Raw genomic sequence first — 16,405 nt, 5'->3', positions numbered from 1 at the left:
GGACTAGAGCAAGTAGGACACTGTAAAAGGGAATTGGTACTGAGAAGCACCAGATGAAGAGTAAGAGATGCTGATACCATAGAAGGTAGCTCTCTAGTTTGTCTTCTCAGTTCTTCATCTCACTCCCTCCTGTATATCCCTCCATACTCAGCCCACTACACTCCATGAGAATGTCTTCAAATACAAGTTACAGAAGCCCAAATCAAACCCTGTGGGAAAAAAATAAACTCGTTTGCTCCTGTATCTGAGAAGCTGAAGCTGTACTACTGCACATGTTGGACTCAAGTGCTCAGGAATCTCTCTTTCACTCAGACTTGAGCTTTGCTTTCTTCTCTGTTGCCTTTGTTCTTTGACACACTCTCTCCAAGTGGTGGGAAAGTGGGCTTAGTCATTACTGCTCATCATCCCAGAAGGGAAGGGATTGTTTCTCTTGTAGTACTTACATCAAATCCTAAAAAAAAATATCTGCTTAGGCTGTGATAGTGGACAAACTCTTGTGTCCAGGGGCATGGGGTACTCCTGTTGGCTAGCCTGGGTCACATGCTCTCCAGAAGAGTGGGTTCCAGAATGGTGGTGTGGTGGGGGTGGGGGTGTGTGTATGTGTAATGGTTGCGGCAGTGGTGAGATGGCAAACTCTAAAAGGAAGGGATGATCGCCACTTAAAAGTGCAACTTCTACCCATAGGTGCTTCAGACACAACAGCCAAGAGTCTTCCTATAGCTCCCCTAGCCCCCAAATAAAACCTGAAAATCTATGCAACTCAGCAGAAGCTCAGTATCAAAACACCTGCATCGCTAAACCAAGAAGGCCCAGTTCGGGTGTGGTACATAGAGATTTCCAAGCCTTGGCCATTCTTCCATGCAGGCAACAGAAGAAGCTGTCCAACTTTGTGAAAATCACTCTCCCTTCCCTCCCTAAGTAGAATGACAGTTAGCCACTGCAGCCTTGCATCTGCCGTGCTGAACGTGTATTTCTGAAAATCTAGGAACAATCACTTTTTTATCCTATAAATTTAAAGCTGAAGGTGAACTCCAGGGAATCAACTAACAGGAAGTTCTTGGGCAGTGACCAGAGCGTGACTGTTGGGTTTCACAGAGGCAAAGATAAGATAGCCTTACCCATAGGGAGAAAAATCCAAACTCACTGACAGTAAAAGGATGAGAGTTGAAATAATAGATAATGTTCAGTATTTGCTAAGTGCCAAAGCACTTTTCATAGATTATCTCATTTAATTCTCACAACAGCCCTATAAATTCCATTGTTATCTTCATAAGAGGCTAAATAATTTGACAAAGATTACACATACAGCCAGTGGTGACAGAGAGGATTCATGCCTGGCCATTTTAACTTTAAAGCCACTCTGCTAAAGCATCCATCTATCTATTCATTCTACAATTATGTGGAATGCCTACTACATGCTGGGAACTATTCCAGGTGATGACATATAGCTGTAAATGATGCAAAGACAAATACATGTCCTCATGAAACTTATATTCTTGTACAGGAGACATACAGGAAACTGGACCAATAAATAAAACAGGAACTAGGTTAGGTAGTGATCCGTGTAAGAGAACTAGACCGCAGAGGAAAGAGAGAGAGAGAGAGAGAGAGAGAGAGAGAGAGAGAGAGAGAGAGTGTGTGTGTGTGTGCGCGTGTGTGTGTTTGTCTTGGCAGGGTGGATTCTGAATGGAGTGATCAGGCAAGTCTCACTAAGAAGGTGACACTGAATGTAGATATGAGGAAGTGAGGGAGCAAACCATGTAATTATGTGGAGGAAGAGCATCATAGGTAGAGGGAACAGCAAAGACAAGGCTCCGAGGAAGGAGCAAGGGTAGGATGTTCTACGAATAGCAAGGAGTCCACTGTGACTTGAGCAGAATGATGAAGGAACAGAGCAGGAGGAGGTGAGATCAGAGAGGGAATTGGGACCAGATCTTCTAATGTCTTGTGAGTGGCTATTAGGGTTTTGTCTTTTACTCTGGTACAATGCAGACATTTGGGGCAGAGCAGAGGAGGGATGTGGAATGACTTAGTTTAAACAGGATCCCTCTTACTGCACTATCAAGAAGAGCATACTGAGGGGCAAGGAGGCCAGGAGGGAGGCTGCAGCAGTAAGTCGGCTAGAAATGGACATGGCTTGCACTGGTGTGAGGTGGAGATGGTGGCAAGTGCTTCCATCCTGGGTTTATTGTGAAATGAAAGTCAAAAGATTAGCCCACAGGTGGGATGTGGGTGTGTGAGAATGAGCAGTCAAGGATGACTCTAAGGCTGTTGCCCAGAGCAAGTGAAGATAGGAATTGACATCTTCAGAGATGGGGAAGGATACAGGAGGGTTGGCTTTATTTTTGTTTAATTTTTAAGGGACGGATGGGTCATCCAGGTCTCAGTTTGGGCCCTATCAAACTGGAGATGCCGCTTAGACATTTGAAGGGTAATGTGTCCAGGGTTCGGGAGAGCGGTCTGACAGTTCTACAAACTACACCCTACCCCCTTAGACTAAGTGAAGACACCCACATGCAATTATGGGACAACGGAGACTACATCGGAAATTTCAGAAAGTCAAACTTAAAAATTCACTCATATCTTGTTACCTTAAAAACAGCTGCTTTCATTTCTCCACAGTATATTTTTGCCCACATGCATTATTTTATAATGTTGAAATCTTAGTGTCAATACAATTTCATATTCTACCTTTTTCCCCACTTAACATGATCCCATAAACATTTTCCTAAGTGACTCCCATATGTGTTTCTTGGAGATTAAAGGTCAACAACATGCTGGGCATTGCTGAGAAACATTTCAGAAACAGAAGTCGAAAATCCTACTTTGGTACAAAGTTTGGTGCCTGTATAGCCGGCATTGTGCTTATTGTAATCTTTGTGGACAGTGACTCTGTGGAAGTGACTTTGAGCTGGGCCAAGAATGATGAAAGTCTGCCATGCACCCAGTCTGGGGAGGAGCACTCCAGGAAGACGGTAGGGTGTGAGCAACGACCTTTAGGAGGCAACAGGAAAGCACATTTAAGAAGGGATGCTGGCAGATTCATTTCAACTGATGATTAGAATTACTTTATCTTTGTAAAATTAAAAATAAATATTTTAATTTAAACTGCAGTGAAGTGGGTACACACTTCTTCAGCGATTCTCTGCCGAAGGAGAAGCTGTATGGAATAATTTAGAGCATAGTGAACGTTAGTAGATGTGGTTCTTAAAGATTTTGGACTACACGCAGACTCCACATGTAATCTTATTTGTTCACTCATCCCAGTCCCTCTCCCAGAACCAAAGAAAGTCCTGTCCCTTAATTTCATAGAAAAGGCTAGGATCCAAGCATGGTAAACGACTTGTGCGAAATTATTCAGCTCCTTTATAGAGAGTTTCAACTAGGGTTCAGTTAGCTCCGTCCTCCATGTCAGACTGTAAGAAGTAAAACATTCCGTGCACGCGACTCCATCGTTGACAAAACGCTTTGTTAGCTGGGAAATGTCAGCCCCCACCCCACCTCCGCCTAATCTACCGTTTGCATAGTTGTTTACTCAAAACCAGGCAAATTATTGAGAAAACCAATTTGCTCAGGACTCCCGGCTGGAAGGCTGGGGGCTGGTTTACGTTTCCTTGGAGAGCCAGCAGGGGGGGCACCAAGCACGGTTTGTGAGCCGCGCGTCCTCCACGTCCCCTCCTCCTTCCTCGCCCAACTTCCCCACAGCCAACGCTTCAACTAAAAGTGGCCATTGACCTTTCAAGCTTTTGAGTAGTGATGCAATAGAATAGTATTTAAAAGAAAAATGGTTATCGAAATTTTGGATCCCGTTTCCCCGTAAGTGTTAATAGTTTTAAAAAGTAGGTCACATTTAAAGTCGGTCACATTTCGGGGGCGAACGTGCAGGCAAGAAGATGAGTTTCAACTGAGGCCAGGTGGCCTCCAACCAGGTGGGAGGAGGTGGGGGTCTCCGAGCAGGGAAGAAAAGCCGGGATCTTTCCGCATTCCCGGTCCTCGGGCGCCAGCTCTGCGGCAAATAGCAGAGCCGAGCGCTCTCCGGACTGCGAACACCGAGACCGGCCATCCAGGACCACAAGAGCGCACTGGCCAGGGCACCCCCTCTGCAGTCCGTGCAGGTGAGTCCATAGGGCTGCCGGGCTGCCGGAAGGAGACGGTGGAGCGGAGAGTAGGAGGGAGGGAGGGAGGAGCCGGGCAGGGCGGGTGCGGGAGACCGCGAGCAGGACCGCCGGGGGGAGGGGACTGAGAGCAGCCAGCGCCGCTTAAGGAGGCGCTGCTCTCCGCCCCCTGGCAGCCCTCTAAGACCTGGGCAGAGAGGCCCGCCAGCGGCCCGCTCCCCGGGGCTCCCAGGCGTCGGCGCGGGGGCTGGAGAGGCGGCTCCCCAACCCCATTAATGTGTCAGAGCGGGAGGGGCCATTTCTGAGGACCTCCAGTTTCTCCTGCACCACCCCCCCTTTACAGAATGTGCAGCCTGGAGAGTCGCTCCGAGAAGGCGCGGAGGGATGGAAAAGACCACTACCCCTCAGTACGGAGGGCCGAGGGGCGAGGAGGTCTGCTATCCGCTTAACCTCCGCACTCAGCTGGCACGGGTTGGGGGCAGGCTCCGGCCGCTGAAACCCTGACGGTGGCGGCTGGGGGCTTCTCCTGCGCGTTTCCGAGCACTCCGAGGCGTAGGGTCAGAGGAGGGCAGATTCCCAGGCATCCACCCAACCCCGGCCGGCCCTGGAGAGCGCTCTGAGTCCGTCTCCCCCGAAGCCTGCGCATTAGCGCAAGAGGCTCTTTAAAGCAGTAGCGGGGGCCGCGGTCACGTGAGGCGGATTCCTGGAAAGTTCCTGGAAAGCGGCCTCCGCAGCCGCCGGGCAGGGCGCGCGGGGAGCGCGGACCAGGGAGGGAGGCGGGGAGCTAGGGAGGCGCGTCGGTCTGGGAAGTCGAGCGTACACATCGCTCTGTGGACAGACGTTTAACTCTAGTCTCGCCGCCGCTGCGGCTCGCGGGCCTTGGGCTTCCCTTGAAGCATGAGCTTCCTTGCCCGCCGCCACTGGTGCTGCGCGGGCAGCGGAGAGTTCGCGCCGGAGCCCCGGGCGCACAGCCTCAAGATCCCCTTCGCCCGCAGCTGGGGTGCCGGAGGAGCTCGGGCCGGGGCTGGTGGCAGGTACCGGTCCGGGGAGCCCGACGGCTCCGCCCCTATTAGAGCTGGGGAGGGCACCCGGGCGCGGCCGCGAGCCCGGGCAGGCTTGGCTTCCGTAGCTTGGAGCTGCCAGGGAAGAGTCCGAACTGCGGCTGTACCCCGAGGCCGAGAGCTACTGCCTTTTTTCTCCGGTTCCTTCCCAGCGTCTAGAAGTCTCCAGAGTTTTTAATTTTTTTCTCCCCTAAAATGCCATCCAAATTAATAATCCTCCTAATAACCTGATCTCCCGCTCCTCCCCACTCGCCCGCCTCCCGCCCTGGCTCCTTCCTCCTTCCCTCTCTCCTTCCCATCTCCTTGGTCGCAGCCGGAGGGAAACTCAGTGGCTGCCCTGGATCCGGGGTGTCTGAGCCCGGAGGGGGTGTCCGAGCCCGGCGGGTTGAGGCGATGGTTCCTGCGGCTTATGTTTGCCCTCTGCGTAGAGAGCTCCGGCCGCCCCTGCCGCTGAGCGCAGGGCTCGTTGCACCCCCAGGCATCTCGTTCCCAAATTAAAAGTCAACAGGGGAAACTCGGGCAGACACCCCTCCTCCCGGGCCCCTCCCGTCTCCCCCGCCCCATGCCGGCTAGGGAGACTGCCTGGTGCGGAGGCGGCGGCAGCGGCTGGGGCCGAGGTAAGGGCTCGGCGTTAGTTGTCTAGCACGTCCCGCAGCTCACGCTGCCTCCTGCTCCGCCCCGGCTCTGGTCGAGGTTCGGAGTCCCCACGAAGGCTGCGCGCTCGGGCTGATTCCTCGACAGCGCCTGCGGCGGCAATAGAAGCAGCCGCCGGGCTTCGGGAGCTGTGGCCACGGCGCCCCCCACCCCTGCCCCAAGCGGGCGCCGGGAAGCGCGGGGGAGGGGAGCGAGGCAGCCTGTGTGGCAGAGTTGCCGCAGCTTCCTCGCCTCTGCGCCCGGGGCTGCGGGCTCTGCCCAGAGGCGCTGTAGGGCGGGGAACTAGGTTTGTGCGGGGTGCTTCCTTCTGGGGCTCCCCGGGCTGTGCGGAGTGTGAGACAGGAGTGCCAATTTGGGGACTTCTGTTCTTTCCTTTAAATTTTTTTCAACTTGTCCTTGACTAGGGCCTATTTACCACCGTACCCGCAGGTGACTCTGCTTTTCTAGTCTGCGATTTCAGCTAGCGGCCCTGGGCGGGAAAACACCCGCTCCTGACCCTTATCCTGCTCACCAGCCCCCCTCAACTCTTGGCGTCCTGGATCCATGCTCTCTCTTTATCCTTTTTTTCTGTAGAGCGGGCGAGGGCAGTAACTGGATGCTTGGGGTTAAATGGTGCAGGAGTACAGACGCGGAGGAGTCCCCGGGATTTTCCACGTAACTGTCCCTCCACCCACACCCCAGCCGCTGGGGTCCAGTTCCGACTGACCCAACCCTCCACTTTCTCTTTGTAGGCAAACTGTGCGTGACCGCGCCTGCGGGGGATTTTGCCATCCGTGCACCAGGACCCGGGGAGGAAGAACCAGCAGCTCCCCATCTCCTCCTCCACCACCATTTCGGGGACCCCTCAGGGATTCGTTTTGGGGTTCCCACTGACTTCCAAGAAGGACGCGTGCCCCTCTCTGACCTCAGCTCGGGCGGCCACCTGTCTTTGCCGCCGTGACCCTTCTCCCATGACCCTGCGGTGCCTCGAGCCCTCCGGGAATGGCGCAGAAGGGACGCAGGGACAGTGGGGGACCTCGGGATCGGCGGAGGAGCCGTCCCCGGAGGCGGCGTGTCTGGCGAAGGCTCTTCGGGAGCTCAGTCAAACAGGTATGGAGCGGACTGGCCGCGACGCGTGCGAGAGGGGGCGCCTCCCCAGAGACGCGGCTGAGGCTGTGCTGGAGAGGCTGGGAAGTGGGGCCGACGTGGGAAGCAATCGCTTCCCTTCCCCTCCGCAGGGCGGGGGACTGCGAAGAGGATGCCCGCACGGCCCTGGATCCTTGGGAATGCGAAAGAAAAGTGGTTCTCGAGGCACTCAGAGGCCTAGGGGAGTGTAGAGCACGAGAGTCGCTCCTGGGAAATCGCCTCTTAGGGCTGTGGAACCTTAACTATTTACCGCGGCTGCTTGGGGTTCGGCACTCGGGCCCAGACCCTAGCCGCAGATAGTGCCCGACGCTTTTCCTGTCCGAGGGGTGCGAGGGCGGCGAATGGGCGCTGCGCTGCCAGCAGCTTCAGCTGCATCCGGCTCCCGGGCCGGGCAGCCGCTGCAGCCTGGAATCTTGGCGACCAAGTTCAGGGACGGACAGATTGCCGCGCAGGCGGCTGCCACAGAGGCCGGAGGAGCGCGGACTGAGAATCCCCCGCCAAGAGTGGCCTTGCTTGTTTTACGTGCATTCTTGCGCTTTACGCTGTGGTCTCTCGGCATCTGACAGAAGAAAAGATTGAAAAAAAAATTCTGGCAGACCATGCAGACTTTCAAAATCTGGATCCTAAAAACTTACGTTTGGGGCAAAGTTGAAGTTTTGGTAGCATTAGGGAGAGGGAAAAGTCCCTTCACTTGCGGTTCCGGTCTTTCCGTGCAGGCCACGGGCTTTCCCCCAGCGGGAGGAACCGTCAGATTGCAGGTATCCCAGCAATTTTCTTTGTGGGGGTTGGGGGAGGTGAAGGACCATTGTTCAAACTTTTAAAAGGCAAAAGGTCGATAAGTCCTTTTTGAAGACTGGATGGGCCAGGGAGGAGGTGCAGGCAGAGAATGCTGGGGTGACCGACGGTTTTGATTGGATTTGGATTAGGGCAAAGTCCCAAGAGTTTATGGAAGATTGTAAACTTGAAGTACTAGTTATCAATTGGGCTTTCTCGTTTCTCAATGGCTGATAAGGTAGTTGTAGTCAAAACAGCAAACAGAAGCTATTGTTCTAGAACTGCACGTTTAAAACCAGTAAATAGTGGTGCTTTCCAGGGCTTTGAAATGAGATGTATGCAAGTCATTAACAGGTTTAGGGAGAGTGGGGGTGGACACCAACCATCCAAAAGGTTGTTTCTGTTTTTACTCTGTTGGAATTACAGGAATTGGGTTTTCCACTTTTTAAGGGCATGGCTTTTATTTCTAGTTTACTTTAAATCTTTGATTTGCTTGAATAGTGTAGGAGCATCAGTCTTGGACAGCCAGTGTGTCATATTGCAAACATTCTTTTGTTTCCTTAGGAGAAAAATCTTAAGAGAGTTTAAAGAACAGCTACAGAAAGTTACTTTTTTAAAAAGAAAACTGGCTCACAGTTTGGGAAAAGAAAATGGACCTATGTTTTCATTCAGTTTCTACAGAAAGTATTTATGGTAGCCTCTGGGAAACTTTCACTTGCAAACCTCTTTTTAGGGCTAGAAAAATTGTTGCCAAGTACTTGCTCTATCTTAAAAATTCTCTATAATAACTACATTACCCTCTTTTCTTTGTTTCTTTCCTTTTTTTTTTTTTTTTGAACAAAAACCCCAGGCTGGTACTGGGGAAGTATGACTGTTAATGAAGCCAAAGAGAAATTAAAAGAGGCACCAGAAGGAACTTTCTTGATTAGAGATAGTTCGCATTCGGACTATCTACTAACAATATCTGTTAAAACATCAGCTGGACCAACTAATCTTCGCATCGAATACCAAGATGGGAAGTTCAGATTGGACTCTATCATATGTGTCAAGTCCAAGCTTAAACAATTTGACAGTGTGGTTCATCTGATCGACTACTATGTTCAGATGTGCAAGGATAAGCGGACGGGCCCAGAAGCCCCCCGGAACGGCACTGTTCACCTTTATCTGACCAAACCGCTCTACACATCAGCACCACCTCTGCAGCATCTCTGTAGACTCACCATTAACAAATGTACTGGTACCATCTGGGGACTGCCTTTACCAACAAGACTAAAAGATTATTTGGAAGAATATAAATTCCAGGTATAAGTGTTTCTCTTTTTCTAAACATGCCTCCTATAGAGTATCTCCGAATGCAGCTATGTAAGAGAACCAAAACTTGAGAGACGGCTCTGGATAACTACGTGGAATTCTCAGAACAGCTGAAGTCAATCTAATTTAAATGTGTGGTGAGGTAGCTAGATATTTATAAGTCCCCTAAATATTTTTACCTGAGTGATGCTTCCCTTCCTAAGGCTCACCAAGACCAGTTGATCCTTTTAAGCTAAAAGTCAAATGTCCCAAGTAAAGGCTGAAGGAACGTTTTATCAGAACACTTTGCCTTTCTGAGGTTCCTTCCTGTTAGGCGCAGTGTCCCAGCGCCAGTAGTAGAGAAAGAGCTCTGCTTGGGAGTGCTGAAGAAGTGGAAGGAACCAGACTGACACCGGCTTAACTTCAGTTTTGTATGCCTGGTGATCAGAATCTATTTTAGGACTTTGGATATTTTGCATTCTGGTGTACTTAGGAGTTTTGTTAAACAGATATGCTTGTGAGTATTTATCCTTCATTTTATGCAATTAACCAAATCAACCAAAAAAGTGACCATGAAATCCTGTATTTGTCTTTTTACTACATGTATGAACTCTCTCATGTGGATGAGTACTGTAGTAATCCATTTCAAGGGAGCCTTATTTCAGAACATTTTCAAACTGGTGCAAACGGAAAAGACTTTATCTTTTCCTCTAAGGCTAAAGACAAGAATGTCATGCTATACAGGTGCAACTCAATCCCTGTTAATAAAACCATGTAGATAGAGACATTTTACCCCTGAAGTAACTGTGTCCCCACCTGTTGCCATTGATTTTTCTGCAGTGGCTTTAGAAATTTCCAAGTGGTCTAACCATGGACATCAGCAGTTGTCTCCCTTCTACCATGTAGAATATTTTGACCTAATTTTCTTCCAGATCTAGGGGGAATACCTGCCTGTTTTTCAAAGTGTTTATTTACTGCTGTTACCATTTGATTAGAATGTATCAAATAAAAAAAAAACCCTGACTTTTACAAGTTGCACTTATTACTTTGAATGGCAGGGGACATACACTTTCCTAGTAATAGAGGGTTGCCATAAAAACTTAGGTCGAGTGAAATAAGCGAGATCCTCAGCCAGAGGTAGAATGTTACTTGCCCTTTCCTAAAGCGACGGATCACCCTTGTCCTTTGCATTTTGGAAAGCATGGTTTAGAAACTACAAGAATTGCCAAGTGGCCTGGTCTTTTACAAGTTGAATAGGGGTAACACTAATGCCCTCTGTGTTTACAAAAACCTGGTTTAGAAACTACAAAAATTGTGACATGGCCCTTTATAGGTTGAGTGGACACAGTACAAGATGAAAAATAAAAGTTTTATGGCCATTTTTTAGCCACAGTCTCATGACTGTTGCAAATATACCATGTTTTCTGGAGTCCAGACGTTATTCATTTTTCCACCTTAAAAAAAAGAAACGTCCTGCACAGCTGTATACTCTGGTGCGTCACTGGGAAGGTGCCCCAAGCGAATTAGAAAATTCAGTTATAGTAAAACGTGCTTATCGCGTATCATGAAAAATGTGAATATTTTCATGAAGCTCTTGAAAACCGGTTTTGTGCCTGGAAGGAAAACATAACTATGCGTGTCCAAACAGCAGAGCCAAACACAAGAGATTGCTAGGTGTGCCTTAGGAAGAATTTATCTGTAGCCTAAAATTTACAGAAGAACTAGACTCTTAGGGTTTGGTTTCTGACGGGGAGATAATCTTTCCATTGGTTGTTCAGCGTCTGTGCTTTAGTTACCCTTTTTCTCCACCAACAACCCTGATTTAGCGTGGGATATTTGACTTTTCTGGCAAAACTTCCACATGATCAGTGCCAAGGGGCTTTGTGGAATTTCTTTAAGGTCTTTTGCATTTCTCTTCTCATTGTTCCAAACCTTCTGCTGCTGCTGTTATTGAGAGGTGGAGAGTGGGGAGTGACTACCTGTGGCACTGTCGAAAGTTCTTCATGATTACTAGCAAGGGACCAATTACAAGAAAACCAGAGGACGGCAAAGACATCTCTGGGGTGTGGTGTGAAACTATTATTGCCTATGTTTCAATCCTCCCTATTGCAAGTAAGCTGATAGGCATCAGGAAACAGTCCTCCCTTTTTTTTTGTTTTGGTTTTGGTTTTGGTTTTGTGTATGTGTGTATAACAATTACTAACATCATTGATTTATTGTCTATTGTGTGCCAGATTCTTGCTCAGCGCTTTCCATGCATTATCTCATTTAATCTCCACATGGACCAAACAGAGCGAAGTACAGTGTCTCTAGGAGGTATGCCTTCTGATTTGTGAGTAAGGAGGCATTCCAGGAATATCCTAGCCCTTTTTATTCCTGGAGAGGAATTACAAAGAGCAAATTGCTGCTATTTCTACATTGATCCAGACGAACAAGTCAGAGCAGGCAGTGAAAGGAAACCTCAGCCTTTTTAGTGCTGCCTCCAATCAGAAAAGTATAGGTGTCTTAATTAGCGTTGTGCTCTGTGGGATTTGAGTCAGCTTGGCCTAGTGGTTTTTTTTCTAGTTCAGGGTTAGGTCAGGAGGGGGTTAACTGTTTTTCCTGGTGACTGGTAAATGATGCCATTTACCGATTATCAGTGGCCCCATTTTACAGATTGGCCAGACGGAGTAGTTAAGATTGTACACTTGTCTAAATTAACCTCAGCAGAACCAGAAAACATATCCAGTGTTCTCCATTCTATGAAGGGCAGTTTGGGGCATCAGTAAAGGTATGTATTACTGTTATTGTTGAAGAATATAGTATACAGATCTTCTATCTCCCCATGGATGTAAAATATTTCGATCTGGGTTTCCATTCTGAGCAGAGTTGAGGCGGTGGAATTTTTGTTTCCATCACAGTGGGCATTGGGGACTGCTTTTTAGGGACTTGGAGATTTTTAGGGCCTTGGACAGTGGAGAAAAGGCAGTTCAGTGTATGAGCTGAGAGGTCTTTTCTGGCGTGTCAGTAAGAAAGTCTTGACTTCATAGCAATTATGTAATCCAAATAGGTAACAGAATGGGACAGTTGTTTGGGAGTGTTTATTTTCTTGGGAAGGATTTTCTCTGCTTTTAGAAAATTGTACCCTGGTAGGAGGGTGGGAGACAGAGACGTCATCAAATAATCCACGGGATGGAATGTCCGGAGATCAGGCGGTGCCCTTCTCTGCTGTGGGTTCAGGCACAGGAGGGTGGGGGGGGTTGAATGGCTGTGGTGACATCTAACAGCTGCACTGAGACCTGTCTTGTCTCTGAGAGGTCTTCTGCAGCCTTTGGAGCAAAAAAGGTGTTGTCATCCATTCTAGGCCTTTCATTTACTAAGAGGCTTGTCTTCTCCTCTCCCAGTTTTTCACTTCCTAAACTTTAAAGCTCGAAAGCACGTTTCAGATGAAATAGTTTAGTTTTGAGGTTTTACTAAGGAAGACACGCAGACCCGGGCGGTCAGGAGATTGGCGTGCACCCAAACACACACACCCTCGGCCCAGCAAGTCCAGGCGGAGTTCGTGTTGGAACACAGACACCTTAATCTCAGGTTTAGTATTTGTAAAAGCTGCACCCTCCTGCCCTTTGTTTCAGTCGTCGGTACTCTTCTCTGGCTACCCTGTAAACCCTACAGTTCTCTGAACATCACGTTTTCCTTCCTCTAAAATTTAGATGGCAGGCCTTGGGAATAGGCTGTGGGCTAATTCCCGGTTCTCAGCTCCATCCACCGAATCCAGAAAAATCAGCTTCTGCTGGTTTTCGTGATGCCTTGATCCACATCAGGGTTTTCTGTTAATTTCCATTTCTCAATGTTTCTAATCTATTTGCTGTTTTAAAATCGAAACCCTGCCATCCGTGCTGTTTTGTGACCTCATTTCTGCCTCTGCCAGATGAGACTCATACACAGCCGGCAATGCCCGATGCCCGTGATGCCCAGCTCCGGCCCTCACCAGGGAAGTCCACTCTTCCTTCTGGGCCTCATGGCTCAGTTCTGTCCTACTTTACTCTCTTCCTTACCCTGTTAGCTCATCTTACAGCCCCACTGACCATATTATACGCCAAAGAAAGCGAGTTAATTCCCTTCACCTTGAGTTTGGATACTGTAAGGGTAAATGTCTCTTCGTCCCTTTCTTTGATTCCTTTCAGGGTGTAAAGCAAGTAGCCATCCCCAACTGCCACACTTCTGTCATGGGCACATTTTTGTCTTTTAATGTAACGTGTCAGAAGCTGCCTCTTCACTAAGGTGCCCTTCGTTTGAATGGAATGGAAACACCCTCTGTTCCTTCCCTTCTGGGTATCTTCCGAAAAAATGATTCTGTGATAGTTTCATTTTTCTCCTCCTACGTAGGCATGGTTTCCTTGTATTCTCATCTTCACATATTTTTGATTTTTCTAATTTTTTCCTCTATGTGGCTTGAGTTCAGGTTACTTAACTTTATTACTAAAGTAAAGTAACAGCTGTTGCTGCAGTAGCTTCTCCAAAGCCCAGGAGTCCCAGATGCCTAGATAGTAAGGAAGCTGAAACTACGGAGTAAACCTGGGTTTTCCTTCTTATGTCTTCGGGAGCTTTGTCAACGAGAGAGGCTGCGTCACACGAGTGTCATCACAGAGAATGGGGTTCATGGCAATAGACATTTACTTGAGCCATAAAGATAAAACTTGCTTTGACAGAAACTCTCACTCTGAACTACATCCTTAACTTGCAGGAACTCTGACTTGCCCCAAGGATCAGGAGTACCCTTTGTGAAGTATTGCTCATGTGGTGCTGCTTCTGTTAGGAACAGAGGGAAGGGGAGGCACACCAGCATCCTAGAGAGAGGGAAGGAAACACTGCCAGCTACCTCCCTGGTCCGTCTCGCATAAATACCTCCTAAGGAGCCCCTTTCTTGCGGCGGAGAGAGTGGGACTCTGTCAAAGAATTTCACAAAATTTATATCTCCCCGGTTTCCAACCATGTTAAGATAAAAATTAACATTTTGCTAAACGATTTTCCCTTCTGTTATTTCCGTATGCTTCTTCCTGCTTAGATTTTGGTCTAGAGAGCTGCTGTGATCTTTACATTCAGAAAAATATTTCCCATGTCATTGCTGCCCGGGGGAGTTGTTTGACTTCCCTTTTTAACATTCCCTCTGTCATCTTTTTAAAAATTTAAGTATAGTTGATGTACAATATTACATTCGTTTCAGGTGTACAGCATAGCGATTCGACGTTTAAATACATTTTAAAATGATCTCCACAGTAAGTCGAGTAACCATCTGTTCCCCTACAAAGTTGTTACAGTATTATTGACCATATTCCTTATGCTGTATATCACAGCCCCTTGACTTATACCTAGAAGTTTGTACCTCTTAATTCCCTTCACCCACTCTGCCCATCTCCTTCCTTTACCATCCAGCTGTTCTCTGTATCTGTGGATCTGTTTGCATTTTGTTTTGTTTGTTTGTTTTGTTTTAAGATTCCACATATAAGTGAGACCATGGTGTTTTCCTCTGACTCATTTCACTTACTGTAATGCCCTCAAGGTCCACCCATTTTGTCACAAATGGAAAGATTTCATTCTTTTTTAATGGCTAAATAGTATTCCATTGTGTATATATGTATCACATTTTCTTTATCCATCCATTGAGGATACGTCAGTTGCCTCCATGTCTTGGCTACTGTAAATAATGCTGCAACAAACATGGGGGTGCATGTATCTGGTCAGTTTAGTGTTTTTGTTTTCTTTGAGTAAATACCCAGAAGAAAAATTGCTGGATCATGTGGTAGTTGCATTTTTTAAATTTTGAGAAATCTCCGTATTGTTTTCCATAGCAGCTGCACCAGTTTACATTCCCACCAATAGTGCATGAGATTTCTTTGCTCCACATCCTTGCCAAGACTTGTTATTTGTTGTATTTTTGATGATGGCCATTCTGAGAGGTGTGAAGTGGTATCTTGTTATGATTGTGATGTGTATTTCCCTAATGATTAGTGATGTTAAGGATATTTTCATGTGTCCGTTGGCCATCTGTAAGTCTTCTTTAGAAAAACGTCTACTCAGGTCCTCTGTCCATTATCCCCCTCTGCCGTTTAATGAACTTGACCCTTGCTTCTCAGGTTTCTAACATAGCTTCTTTTGCTTCATTTCTATTTTCAGGTTGTGGCCATTGATTCTATATTTGATCAGAAAACATGTTTGTGTTTTACACATTTGATTAGGGTATCTTCTCAGTTATCTGCAGTAATAAGGGGCAGAGAGAATGGGGATAATTGAAACCTGTACACACACCTATAACAGTTTCGACCTTCTCCCCATTCAGTCTCCTTTACTAGAACTGTGGACAGAAAACCCAGCTGTTCTCTCATTTTATTTTCTTTGTCCATCAGGCAATAAGAATGTTAATAATTATCAAAGTGACTAAAAATTGGCAAGAATGAGAAAATTAAGAGGGATGGAGAATCAGTGGTGTGCTGAGGGCTCCTGTGACCCAATTGTTAAATACTTCAGAGATTTTGTGAGCTAAGTTATTATGAATATATCGTTAGTAGATCGAAGTCACCCATGAAGGGAGTATCGGCACACTATAGAAATTGGCAGAAATTGGCAGACGCTATAAAGTAAGGCTTCTTTTCTCCCCTCTGGTTCAACAACACACCACAGATCTAGGTGTTACATCGTCCTCAATAACTGAGGCCTCACTATAGTAAGATCAGTTTATTTGTATCCTTCTTTGTATTAAGTCCAGCACTTAGAACATAGTAGGAATGAGCTATTTGGGGAATTTTTTTTTTTAAGTATGTGTGCTAATCCTATATTGGGCTACACTGCCTTCTGCTGGTAGATCTGCCAGTCTTTTGATCGGTGTCTTTTCCTAGTTACACAATATCTACTGATATCCTTTCAGAGTTTATTAGTAGGGAAGGATAGGACGTTCTCAAACTCATATGACTCGTGTATACATCAACTTTTGTAGCACTAACAGATCAGGGTCTCATTTTGCTTCTAGCTTCATTCATTCATTTCATTATTTAATTTCCTTCTTTCTTTCTCCCTCCTCTCCTCCTCACCTGCTTTCCTCCCTCCCTCTCCTGCCTTTCATTTTTTTGTCAACGTTTATTGAGTGCCTACTGTATTATTCACCAAGAATACAAAAGAGTAAAACAATGTTGTTGCATGAAGGGAACGCTTATAGCCCATGGGAAGGGATGGAGAGGAGGGGAACTAACATTTCTTAAGCCATCAAATATGTTTTCTGCCTTGCATTGTCATTCCATTTAGTCCTCCCAACAAACTGGTAAGGTATGTATTTCCCCATTTATTGCAAATGACACTGAGGCTTGGAGAGAGAAAATATCCTGCCCGGTGAGTAAGGAAGTCAGGGTTCAG

At 47.3% G+C, this 16,405-nt stretch overlaps 1 protein-coding gene across 5 annotated transcripts; it reads left to right on the top strand.

Annotated features, from left to right (window-relative positions):
* Window positions 1–4,346: 4,346 nt before the first annotated feature.
* SOCS2 (suppressor of cytokine signaling 2) lies at window positions 4,347–10,046 on the top strand. Of its 5 annotated transcripts, none has more exons than XM_015248211.3 (3): window positions 4,347–4,547; window positions 6,562–6,919; window positions 8,580–10,046. In XM_015248211.3, the coding sequence occupies exons 2-3, from the start codon at window positions 6,781–6,783 to the stop codon at window positions 9,035–9,037; spliced, it is 597 nt and encodes a 198-aa protein (XP_015103697.2). In that variant the 5' UTR covers window positions 4,347–4,547; window positions 6,562–6,780; the 3' UTR covers window positions 9,038–10,046. The 5 variants fall into 5 exon arrangements, with proteins under 5 accessions (XP_015103697.2, XP_015103686.2, XP_015103704.2 ...); XM_015248200.3 differs by lacking the exon at window positions 4,347–4,547 and adding an exon at window positions 4,869–5,149; XM_015248218.3 differs by lacking the exon at window positions 4,347–4,547 and adding an exon at window positions 5,210–5,793.
* Window positions 10,047–16,405: the final 6,359 nt, after the last annotated feature.

This window comes from Vicugna pacos, chromosome 12 (assembly GCF_048564905.1).
Source record: "Vicugna pacos chromosome 12, VicPac4, whole genome shotgun sequence".
NCBI lineage: Eukaryota > Metazoa > Chordata > Mammalia > Artiodactyla > Camelidae > Vicugna > Vicugna pacos.
The sequence above is the reverse complement of the archived record's forward strand: the minus strand, read 5'-3'. Positions and strand labels throughout refer to the sequence as shown.